This window comes from Euprymna scolopes, chromosome 26, assembly GCF_053919585.1.
Source record: "Euprymna scolopes isolate OS-2025 chromosome 26, ASM5391958v1, whole genome shotgun sequence".
In the NCBI taxonomy this organism is placed as follows: domain Eukaryota; kingdom Metazoa; phylum Mollusca; class Cephalopoda; order Sepiida; family Sepiolidae; genus Euprymna; species Euprymna scolopes.
In genome coordinates, this window is record NC_136507.1 from 31,909,377 (window position 1) to 31,921,876 (window position 12,500).

Here is a 12,500-nt window from a genome sequence, read left to right on the forward strand (position 1 = left end):
CATATCAGTTCAAAGAAGAAGAATTCAAACACAAAATGTTTTTAATACTAAATAAATAAACAGAAGCATATGTTCATATCTTTCTGTACAAGGTGTTAAAGATGCAGTTATCGATCTTGGTGGTTTTTTTCTATATATTTAGTTATCCCTTGTCTCGAGTGGATATTCAATATGGCGTCCGGCCAATAGTAACATGTGTTTATCCTATGTTGTGGAAAGTACTAACTGAACTAACATTGGTAGCAGTGCATAGTTTGTTCATCTGAAAGATATTATATGTGTTTAACTTATAATTCCATGTCCTTTGGGGTGTATTTGCTGCAATCCTGGTTCACGGGACCATATTTGTAATATACCTCTGGCTGTGTTCATCAATCCTGGCTCACAGGACCATATATGCAACTCTACAGGGCTACACTCTTAAGTGTCTAGTGGTGGACCCCTCAAAATGCAACCAGATACTTACTGGTTATTGGGAATTACCGCTCTAATACTCTGGGCATGCAAAATATGCACAACCTTAAGTCTATGTCACAACACTTATCTTCAGCTAGCCGTTCATCGTCAGATGCTGCGGTTGAGTTCATCCTTTGTAGATGAATGGCTTGTATGCTGTTCTTTTCAGCTGCAACTTGGTGCCGGTGCTTTAATAAACCGTGTTTCAAGTCCACAATTCAAAAATAACTCTGAGATCATTTCTTATGAACAAGAATAATTATTTCAAAGATCTTCATGGTAAACTTCGTACAAGGTACTTTGGGTTCTCAACAGCTTTGTGATGCAGATTGTTACAACTTAAGTTTATTTAGACAATTTCTACGCTAGGAATAAGAGTCTTTCAACTTAGCTCTTATGGAGGGGGGGGTTCTACCCCTTGGACAAGAGCCCAGGGGCGATGCGTTCTCTTCAATGCCAGCCAGCCAAATCCCTATTTTCTCAGAACACAATGGTTTTATCAAACGCTATTTCCAGCCACACATCTCTTGAAATCATCTGTTTTCCTCTCTAGAGATTACTCTTTTCTTTCTCTATGCCATTATTTTATATTCTTTTTCTTTTCTCTTTTCTTGCAAATCTCTTCTTTCTCTTTTGTAACCATATCTCTCTTTAGTTCTCTTTTTCCATTTTTTTTCTTTCTCTTCAACTCAAATTAATTTTCTCATAAAGAAACTGTATTATCTTTCGGGTTTAATTCCTATTACTTACACGGGGCGGGGGAGAGGGGTCTTGCGTTTAAATATAACAGGTGGGCCTATGACAATATTTCCTAGATAATAGAGCAGACCCATCGTTACCATGTCAACTTCACTTCTGTTTTCTGTTTATCATATCGGCAACAGAAACATATTCCAGAAGAAAAGAATGAATTCCTTAAACCCCATTTCAAACACCCCACTCAATTCTTAGCCTGTAAACAAGATGAATTGGTGTTACCCGGGCACAATTGAAAGAAAGATGGCGTCATCTACAAAACACTACCTATTTTGCAAAGCAAAGAAATGTACACCGAGTTGAAACAAAACATAAGTATATTATCTATCTTCACGGATTTTCCTAAGGAAAAACAGGGCCGGGCAGTATTTTTGTCATTGCCACAAAACATACAAGAATGCGTTCGACACATAGACATCACAGATATCGGCTGAACTGACAGATTAAAAATAATTACGGACAAGTTGGATGAGATATATTTAAGGATTTTTATTCTAACAAAAGAGCTGCTGGAATTAACATAAACGACTTTTTGATGAGTTATGAATTCTTGTACCAGAAATTACGTAAATACAGAATTTTTCTGTCGGAAGGAGTCCAAGCATTTTTTGTTATAGATGCAGCAAGTGTATCGGAAGAAAACGAAAAATAAGCGAGGGCAACATATGAAAGTTTACCTTACGCAGCAATGAAGGATACTTTTAAAAAAGTGTTTTTTGATATTTCTCAGTTCCTATCAAGAAAGAAATTGAAACTGTAAATTTTAATCGGAATGGAAGTAAAAGGGAACAAAACTTCTAGCGAGGAAACTTAACAAATCCAATGAACAGACAAGGTAGAACAATGCGTTGTCTCAAATGTGGTTCTATTAGGCATTTTGACAGAGACTGTACTGGTTTTAGTCCTAGAAATATTAACACTGTTGTGGATTCAAACCATGTAAATCTCTCATTAATTAATTTCGAGTTTTGTTATCGAACATTGATAAATGATTCTAACATAAAAATGTCCAATCTTGTAAAAGAGACACTGGGTATGGCAGTGTTGGATTTTGCCTGTTGTAGAACTGGAGAACGATGGTTGAATGTATTTCTTGGTACATTAAATGACCGAGATTAGTGAAGACTTTTAAATCCAACAGGACATTTTGTTTTGGTGATAGAGAGGAGGTAAAGGCAATTAAAGCAGTTAAATGTCCAGTAATTATAACTGCACCTAGGTTGAAAATAGGTCAGCTTACTTAGATAGCTACTCTTCCCATAAAAAACACACACAAAGGAAGGAGTGAACCTAAGGTCATTTGTACCTTTGTCCTGAAAGTGCCCATCCATTGGTTGATTAGGATAAGCGCGGAGGAAACTAGGAAGCTGATTGGCTAACTAAAAATTCAATAGACTGTGCATATATAACCACAACTCTTTGCATAAGCCTGACGATTTCTCACGAGAAATGCGGAATATTCTGTGTAGCTTAATTGCCATATATATTTTTATAACTTACTATATATATATATATATATATATACATATATATATATATGTGTGTGTGTGTGTGTGTGTGTGTGTATATATAGAGAGCACACAGCAAAGCAGGGTTATCTGTTCATTCGAGAAGGCATCTTTGACCTACAAGCATATGAAAGTTCACCATCTGCGGAGGAGTGTGCCGGACGTCTACAGGATTGCAATTACGCATGTGGTGTCACAGATCTTGGGAGCTGCTGAAGATTGCATACTGAACCCTCATTCATCGTCTTCGATGAGAGAATCCACCACTATATATATATATATATATATATATATATATATATATATATTAGCAGGGAGACCAGACGTTGCCCAGGATTGAATTAGGATCAACAAATGTTCCATATTTCCAATATTGTCATCGAAATCAATCAAATTGGCCATTTTTCAATCAAATCGATTGATTGCTTGCTCTAGTCAAGAACCCACTATGATGCACGAGGAGGAGCTTCGCTTGCCTCACCCGCAGTGACTTAATCCACAATACATTGTAGTCTACCTTGCACTGTAGAGAACCTGCTGTTGGTTTTATGAAATTATTTTATATATAACAGCTTAAATTAAAGTTTAAACTACAAGAGTCAAGTATCATGGTTCAGTTGTGTCTGAAAGAGAAACATTTATTCCGAACGAGCCTCGGTTTTATCAAAGAACATGCTGTTGATTTTATATACTGGTTCTTCTGCTTGTATGGTGATGAAATGTGATTTAAGGTTTATCAGAGTGTTAACTTAAGTCAAAATCAACTGCTCCTTCTTTAATCTTTTTTTTTATTATCGATTTTTGATACTTATTGGAGGCATTTTGATACAAAACCTATCTAAGAACACTGCCAGACACATAAGGTAAATTTGTGTGAATTTTAAAAAAATCGACCTGGAAGTTTCCGAGTCTATAGGGAACAAACAGACACATACATACAAAGTGCATTTTATTTATAAGTGGAAATAGAAATATCAAAAAGGCTAGAGTGTATTTATGTATATTTTTTGATTAATATAAATGTTTCTATTTCTTTAATTCAGCTCCTGCATTGGAAACAATGGCTGAGTTGGCAAAAGAAGGCAAACAATTTGATTTGGTGTTTGTTGATGCTGACAAAGCTGGTTACATTGGATATTTTAAGGTAATTTTACGTTTATTATTTATTTTTATTTTTTTATTATTTATTTATTATGTATGTATTTATTATCTATTTATTAATTTATTTACTTGTTATTTAATTTTTATTTATTTATCATTTATTTATTCATTAATTTATTTATTTATTTATTTATTATTTATTTATTTATCTATTATTTATTTATCATTTATTTATTCATTTATTTATCTATTATTTATTTATTTATTTATTTATTTATCATTTATTTATCTGTTATTTATTTATTTATTTATCATTTATTTATTCATTTATTTATTCATTTATTTATTTATTTATCTATTATTTATTTATTTATCATTTATTTATTATTTATTTATTTTATTTATTTATTTTATTTATTTATTTTATTTATTTATTTTATTTATTTATTATATTTATTTATTATTTGTATTCTTTTTTATCATTTTATTTATGTATCTATTATTTATTTATTTATTATTTATTTATTATTTATTATTTATTTATTTATTATTTATTTATCTATTATTTATCTATTTATTTTTTATTTATTATTTATTATTTATTTATTTATTTATTTTTATTTATTTATTTATTATTTATTTTTTATTTATTTATTTATTTATTATTTATTTATTTTTATTTATTATTTATTATTTATTTATTTATTATTTATTATTTATTTATTTTTATTTATTTATTTATTATTTATTTTTTATTTATTTATAATTTGTATTCTTTTTTATCATTATTATTTAATTTGTATTTATTTATTATTTATTTAATATTTATTATTTATTTATTATTAATTTATTTCATACTTATTTATTACTTATTTATTTATAATTAATTTATTATTTTTTCATTTATCATTTCTTTATACCCACTGACTGTTTGACTTAAAGCTTGTGTCTACCTTCATCCCTGTCTGAACCTTTTCGCTTTTGACCAAGCCTGCCTTTCTCTATGTTCATCTATCTGTTTTTCTTTATCTCTACCTTCCTGTCTATCTCACTTTGTTTGAACTTCCCTGCCTTTCTTCACTGTGTAAGCCGTTTACCTCTTCTTCATCAAAACTCTTTCTCTTTATCTGATCCCATTGACTTCTCTGTCTTTTTGTCAGCTCTATTCTACCTACACATTTCCATCAATTGAATGTAAAAGCATATGCGACCGTCTGAACTGGTTTAGTATTAATAGACTTATAGTGGTCTTGTTTAGTTCTTTCCCTTGCAAGAACTTAGACACCATGGTCGGAAAGTGGGATTAGTTCTTTCCCCCTGCAAGAACTTAGACACCATGGTCGGAAAGTGGGATTAGTTCTTTTCCCCTGCAAGAACTTAGACACCATGGTCGGAAAGTGGGATTAGTTCTTTTCCCCTGCAAGAACTTAGACACCATGGCCGGAAAGTGGGATTAGTTCTTTTCCCCTGCAAGAACTTAGACACCATGGTCGGAAAGTGGGATTAGTTCTTTTCCCCTGCAAGAACTTAGACACCATGGTCGGAAAGTGGGATTAGTTCTTTTCCCCTGCAAGAACTTAGACACCATGGTCGGAAAGTGGGATTAGTTCTTTCCCCCTGCAAGAACTTAGACACCATGGCCGGAAAGTGGGATTAGTTCTTTCCCCCTGCAAGAACTTAGACACCATGGTCGGAAAGTGGGATTAGTTCTTTCCCCCTGCAAGAACTTAGACACCATGGTCGGAAAGTGGGATTAGTTCTTTCCCCCTGCAAGAACTTAGACACCATGGTCGGAAAGTGGGATTAGTTCTTTCCCCCTGCAAGAACTTAGACACCATGGTCGGAAAGTGGGATTAGTTCTTTCCCCCTGCAAGAACTTAGACACCATGGTCGGAAAGTGGGATTAGTTCTTTCCCCCTGCAAGAACTTAGACACCATGGTCGGAAAGTGGGATTAGTTCTTTCCCCCTGCAAGAACTTAGACACCATGGTCAGTAAAGTGGGATTAGTTCTTTCCCCCTGCAAGAACTTAGACACCATGGTCGGAAAGTGGGATTAGTTCTTTTCCCCTGCAAGAACTTAGACACCATGGTCGGAAAGTGGGATTAGTTCTTTCCCCCTGCAAGAACTTAGACACCATGGTCGGAAAGTGGGATTAGTTCTTTCCCCCTGCAAGAACTTAGACACCATGGTCGGAAAGTGGGATTAGTTCTTTCCCCCTGCAAGAACTTAGACACCATGGTCGGAAAGTGGGATTAGTTCTTTCCCCCTGCAAGAACTTAGACACCATGGTCGGAAAGTGGGATTAGTTCTTTCCCCCTGCAAGAACTTAGACACCATGGTCGGAAAGTGGGATTAGTTCTTTCCCCCTGCAAGAACTTAGACACCATCGTCGGAAAGTGGGATTAGTTCTTTCCCCCTGCAAGAACTTAGACACCATGGTCGGAAAGTGGGATTAGTTCTTTTCCCCTGCAAGAACTTAGACACCATGGTCGGAAAGTGGGATTAGTTCTTTCCCCCTGCAAGAACTTAGACACCATGGTCGGAAAGTGGGATTAGTTCTTTCCCCCTGCAAGAACTTAGACACCATGGTCGGAAAGTGGGATTAGTTCTTTTCCCCTGCAAGAACTTAGACACCATGGTCGGAAAGTGGGATTAGTTCTTTCCCCCTGCAAGAACTTAGACACCATGGTCGGAAAGTGGGATTAGTTCTTTCCCCCTGCAAGAACTTAGACACCATGGCCGGAAAGTGGGATTAGTTCTTTCCCCCTGCAAGAACTTAGACACCATGGTCGGAAAGTGGGATTAGTTCTTTCCCCCTGCAAGAACTTAGACACCATGGTCGGAAAGTGGGATTAGTTCTTTCCCCCTGCAAGAACTTAGACACCATGGTCGGAAAGTGGGATTAGTTCTTTCCCCCTGCAAGAACTTAGACACCATGGTCGGAAAGTGGGATTAGTTCTTTCCCCCTGCAAGAACTTAGACACCATGGTCGGAAAGTGGGATTAGTTCTTTTCCCCTGCAAGAACTTAGACACCATGGTCGGAAAGTGGGATTAGTTCTTTCCCCCTGCAAGAACTTAGACACCATGGTCGGAAAGTGGGATTAGTTCTTTCCCCCTGCAAGAACTTAGACACCATGGTCGGAAAGTGGGATTAGTTCTTTTCCCCTGCAAGAACTTAGACACCATGGTCGGAAAGTGGGATTAGTTCTTTCCCCCTGCAAGAACTTAGACACCATGGTCGGAAAGTGGGATTAGTTCTTTCCCCCTGCAAGAACTTAGACACCATGGTCGGAAAGTGGGATTAGTTCTTTCCCCCTGCAAGAACTTAGACACCATGGTCGGAAAGTGGGACTGATAAATAAGTGCACCAGAGGAGAGGCACTCTGACCTGCAAAAAGTGCCCTTGCAGCCCCGTCGGCATTCCCCAGTAAGGGCGCTTCAGGCGATTAGCAATAACCCCCCCCATTTCAAAGAAAGGCCTGAGAGGGTGGGTCTCTTAGAATTCCCATTCCAAAATCAACAGGAACCAGATCATTACAGGTATAGTCTAATTTCTGTTCATTCTGGGGGTCCACGATAAAAATCCCTTGCCGATATTACTACACTTATCTATATATTAGTACAACAGCATGTGTGTTATTTTCAGTGTCACACTTACATCCGGGTTGTTTAATTGTTATGTACTTCCATTTCTTGTTAATATTGTTAGACTTCTTCAACAATCTATATAATATTCTGCTTGTTCCTTCTCTTAGTTAGTCTGTACGTTATACTTCAAAAAATGGCCAATTTTGCGAATTTGGCCACTTTTGAAGCAGTTTGAACTTAAAAAAATAATATTTGGCCTTTTTCAAAGGTCTACAACAAAGGGAGTTCACTCTCATATTCTTGTCCAGGATTGCCAAATTGCCCATTTAAAGACCAAATATTGTGAATTTGGCCTTTAAAAAGATAATCTGGCAACCCTGGACAAGAATGTAAGAGTGACCTCTCTTTGATGTAACCTCGTTTTACGTATGTTATCATGAGATTTTTTTGACTTGCAGTGGTCAAAAAGAAGGCCTCAAAATGTTATGTAAAAAAATAATGATTGGACGATTCCAAAAATTTTCCGGATTCTGATACAATTACCAATTCTGATTTCGATTCTTTTAAAATTAGTAAATAATTAATTAGAGTTTTTTTTTTTTTTTTACACTTACAACTTTCTGTAAAACTCTGTGTAATGTTTGCATATATTTTTGCAAACATAAAATTATACTTGGCGGGAGAGGAGGGGGGCAGTATATTACACGAGTATACCTTACTTAATATATTTTTGAAATGTTTTGTAATTGATTGAAAATTGTGAGATAGCTAAAGAGTTTTAAGATTTTGAAACAATGCCGAAATGTAATATTTTATCGTTATTGTAATAGGAATCTCATTTTTTTTTTCCTTCTTTTCATTCTATGTTATCACGTACAATCGGCAAAGGTGGATGTAGGGGGTGGGAGGGAAGCTTTTGTTGTAGTAATCTTATCAGAAGTGAAGATATTTTTTTTGCCTCACACGAAACTGTTCTCTGCTTTGTTTATGCAAAATACAATATGTGATGAAAATGTTATTCAGCTTGCGAGCAGAAGATATTAACAGAATCTCGAAGTCAGCGTAATTTGGACGCGTTCAGGGGCGTTTTGTGAATGCGCCTCAACTGCATTCAACTCACTAAAAATCGCTCTACCATAATCAGCCAATCAGGGGTCACCACAACACATTCCCCTGATAGGCTCTGTGCATACTCGCGTATTGAAGTAAATTTCCATCAAATTTGTTCCTAGGCTGAGCGTCCTTAGAGGTTGACCTCGGAGTCAGTTACTGCTACCAATTTTAGCCAAAACAACCCTTATTTATTTAGTACTTGTTAACTTATCTCATTTGGGTCAGTTCTAAATATAAAATACAATGGGCACTATTTTCATAGAAATGTTAATAAACTCAATATTTGCTGCATGTTATTGGTTTTTCTGTTTAAAGAACTAATCTCTTGCACTATCCAGAAAAATATCAGCTTTATCAATACATATTTGTTGATTAATTATATTTTACGACACTTGTGCGTCAGTACAACTTTTTGAGTTTTTCAGTTGGGATATGGGGAGAGTGCATAGCAGGGGCAAACAAATGCAATTTAAGGATGGAATCAAAATTTTTTAAAAACAAAATAGACATTTTGCCCAGTATTCCCTATAAATAGTAATTCACATGGTTGATTAATGAAAATTTTACTTTGACAACTTTTAGTCATTCATTACAAAAAAATGTTTTGACTTTTATTATGAAAATTTAAAATTTTAAAATAAAATTTTTTTCTCAAAATTCACACGCATTTCAATAATGCATATTCATGTTTTATTTAAAAAAAAAAATATATATATATTTTTGTTTAAAAAAAATTATTTTGTCTTATTCTAAGTTTCTTATATTTATTTAAAAACAACAACAACAACAACAACAACAACATGCATTAAAAAATTTCAGCATTTCTGGTGTTGTTACAAAAAAAAAAAATCTTTTTTTGTTTTTTGATTTGGTCCTTAAAGTGCATTTTGTCTGCACCTGCTATCCACTCTCCACATGTCTCAACTAAAAACCAAAAAAGTACCGACGCACAAGTGCCTATTTTTGTTTTGTGTTATTAGGCCGCAAACACTCCATTACTAAAAATAACCATCAAAAATAAATCCTTGTTTGGTAATTCTTAATGAGTTGTATTTTTGAATAAAGATAAAATTTGTAAGAGTTTCTTTCAATTTACTCTTAATAACATGTTATTAGTTATCTCCCTTGCACTAGTCGGTTATTAAGTTACGTCCCTTGTAGTCATTCCAGTTAAGAGTAATCTTTCGTCACTATAAAACTCTTGTGACGTTGTGCAATTTATGCAAAGTTTGTGTTTTTGCATTTATTTATTTATTATTTTTTTTTTACACAAGTAAAATCGTCATATTGTATGAATTCGAAGATTCTATTGTTGGCATTGATTTCCCAGATATTTTTTAAAGTCAGAATTCTTTCTAGAAAGACATCGTAGGAACCAAGTGAAAATTGCCAACAACCTAAGTGAAAGTGATTTTTATGGATCGAACTTGGGATACCCAAATTGTCAGTCCAATCGCTTGACCCCCGTTACCAGCCACAAATAAAATACATTTACATTGTATTTTGATGTTGTTATTATTGACAGATTTTAGTTTTTTTTATTAGTTTAAAAAAGAGTAATTTTTATCATGTTATTATTACTACGTACAGCATAATCACATTGACACATCGGTTCCCGCTGGATCACCGAAGTTAAGCAACATTGAACCTGGTCAGTACAAATGGGTGACTATTCGGTACTTTCAGGTGCTGTATGTGCTCTCCATTTATCTTGCTATTGTTTCCAGTTTTCTCCTTGCCACTGGACTCAAAGAGTGTCGATTCAGGAGAGGTGTGGTTGAGGATTGCGCAACCCTTGCCTCACAATTACTTTTGCAGCTGCCCCTACATGTGGTATCCTTTGTCTTTTGAGACTGAATGGCGGCATCAATTATTTATTACTACAAGCGATAGAAAATTAAGTTAAAAAAATCTTTTTTGGAATTAGAAATTAGGTTAAAACGTTTCCGATACCAATTCTGATACTGAGAGTTTTCTGATTTCGGGTGTTGCAATTTTTTTTATATAATTATGGGTTATAATTGAAGGAAATTGGAAGGTTCTATTTATAGACACTGGCAATAGGAAATGACCAATCAAATGGAGCCATGTTCTGCTAACAGCCAATCAGAAACCGGAATTGCTCCATAAAAATATTGGATCTTTTAGAATTCCCACATATAATTTATTTGTGTCCACACAAGAAATATCTTTGCTTTTTGCCTGCAAAATTCTAAAATCCAAGACTTATACAGATTAGCTACCCACCGAAAACCAAGACTTATACAGATTAGCTACCCATCAGAAACCAAGACTTGTGCGTTTTACGACTTTGTCGATTAGACTTAAGTCGGGCAGGGATGAAAGATTAGTTACTTGACCCCAAAAGTTAGAATAGTTAATTATGCATATAAATATAACATTAACAATTCATTACATTATTTTTTTTTATATTATTTTTTTATCACTCGCGTGAGGACGACTTATGGAGGTCGAAAACGTTCGCAAATACGGCAAATTTTTTTTTACACGCAAACAACATGTTCAGAAACTAGTTCGTCAAAAAGAAAAAAAATGGATTTTAAGAGAAACAAACAATGTTGTATCTGCTCATCAGCATAAAAGAAAAAATGCTGCTTAAATATACTAATAAATATAATAGTAGATGTGCAACAGAGTATGGACGCGCATATGCAAATGCGTGAAAATAAGAAATGACGTCATAGTAAGGACAGGGAAGGAGACTCCAAAAAAAAAAAAAAGAATGTGTGCAACAGACAGAAGAGCACGTTCGAAATGACGTTCGAGAGGACGTTCGAGAGGACGTTAGTTATATCACAACCATAACGAGAAGTCATGTGTGCCGGGACAACGAGGAAATAAATGTTGTTGTTACAAAAACAAAAGAAAAAAGTTCTATGCTCTTTGCGACGTAGACTGCATACGTGTGAGTTCCGTGTGTAAACGTGTGTAATGTTACAGATGCTTGTATGTGTGTGTGTTTGTGTGAAAATACTTAACCGATAAACTCTTCAACTGCTGGTCACATGACACTGAAATTAACCGGAAATAGTAAACATACACCAAGTATGGTTTATAACAAGAAAAATCTTTTAGATGGATAAATAATGCATACAGAAATATGTCGGCAAGTTGAAATGCAAAAATGTTCATTTCAACTTGCTGACATATTCCTATTACTTTTGCACATACTGTTGCCATATCTGGGCAGGAGCGGCCAAAAACAGCCTATCATGCCTTGACAGAGTACAAAATAGACTTCGTGCCTTAGTGGGGGATGCCCTTTTCTCTACCCTGCAACCTCTCTCCCACAGAAGAGACGTTGCGAGCCTATCCTTGTTTTATCGTTATTTTCATGGCAGGTGCTCGTCTGAACTCCAATCTCTGGTCCCTCCTCGCCAATCTTTCACGAAAAACACCCATCTAGCTGAATCCACTGTGAAAAATTTCCCCCACTCTATATCTGTGCCTAAATCAAAACGCGGATCCCATGAACAAAGCTTCTTTCTTAGAACTGCACGCCTGTGGAACTCTGTTCCGTCTGCCTGCTTCCCTCCGGACTACAACTTGGATGTCTTCAAGTCCAATGTTAACAGCCCCCTTAATTAAACACTTCATCAAATCTCCACACTAACATAATGTACTTGCAATAACCGTTATCCCTGAGTGGCTTCCGGGCCTTGATAAGTGGTGATCACTGTGTAAAAAAAAAAAAAAAAAAAAAAAAAAACATGCACAAATTCATTCATAGTTTGAAGTGGTTTAATTTTAATTCTTTTTTATCCTCAAAAGGTAGGGAACATGGTTGGAGTGCTTAATGTTTTGGTTTCGATTCTAACTGATGGCATCTAATCATTTGACGGTCCTGGATATGACCTTAAACTATATCCGATGGTAAGGCCCCAGCTTGCGGGCTTTGGGGAGTGTGGAGCCACTCTTTAATTGCCATTACTTCCAGGTCCACTCTGACCCAGC

At 35.3% G+C, this 12,500-nt stretch overlaps 1 protein-coding gene across 2 annotated transcripts in view; it reads left to right on the top strand.

Moving 5' to 3' along the window:
• The window catches only part of LOC145247965 (O-methyltransferase MdmC-like), a 52,318-nt gene that overhangs the window by 30,858 nt on the left and 8,960 nt on the right, over positions 1-12,500 (top strand). For both annotated transcript variants that reach the window (XM_080109615.1, XM_080109614.1), the window contains exon 4: positions 3,764-3,864. In XM_080109615.1, the coding sequence (XP_079965741.1) occupies positions 3,764-3,864 (101 nt within the window). The remainder of the gene's footprint in view (positions 1-3,763; positions 3,865-12,500) is intronic.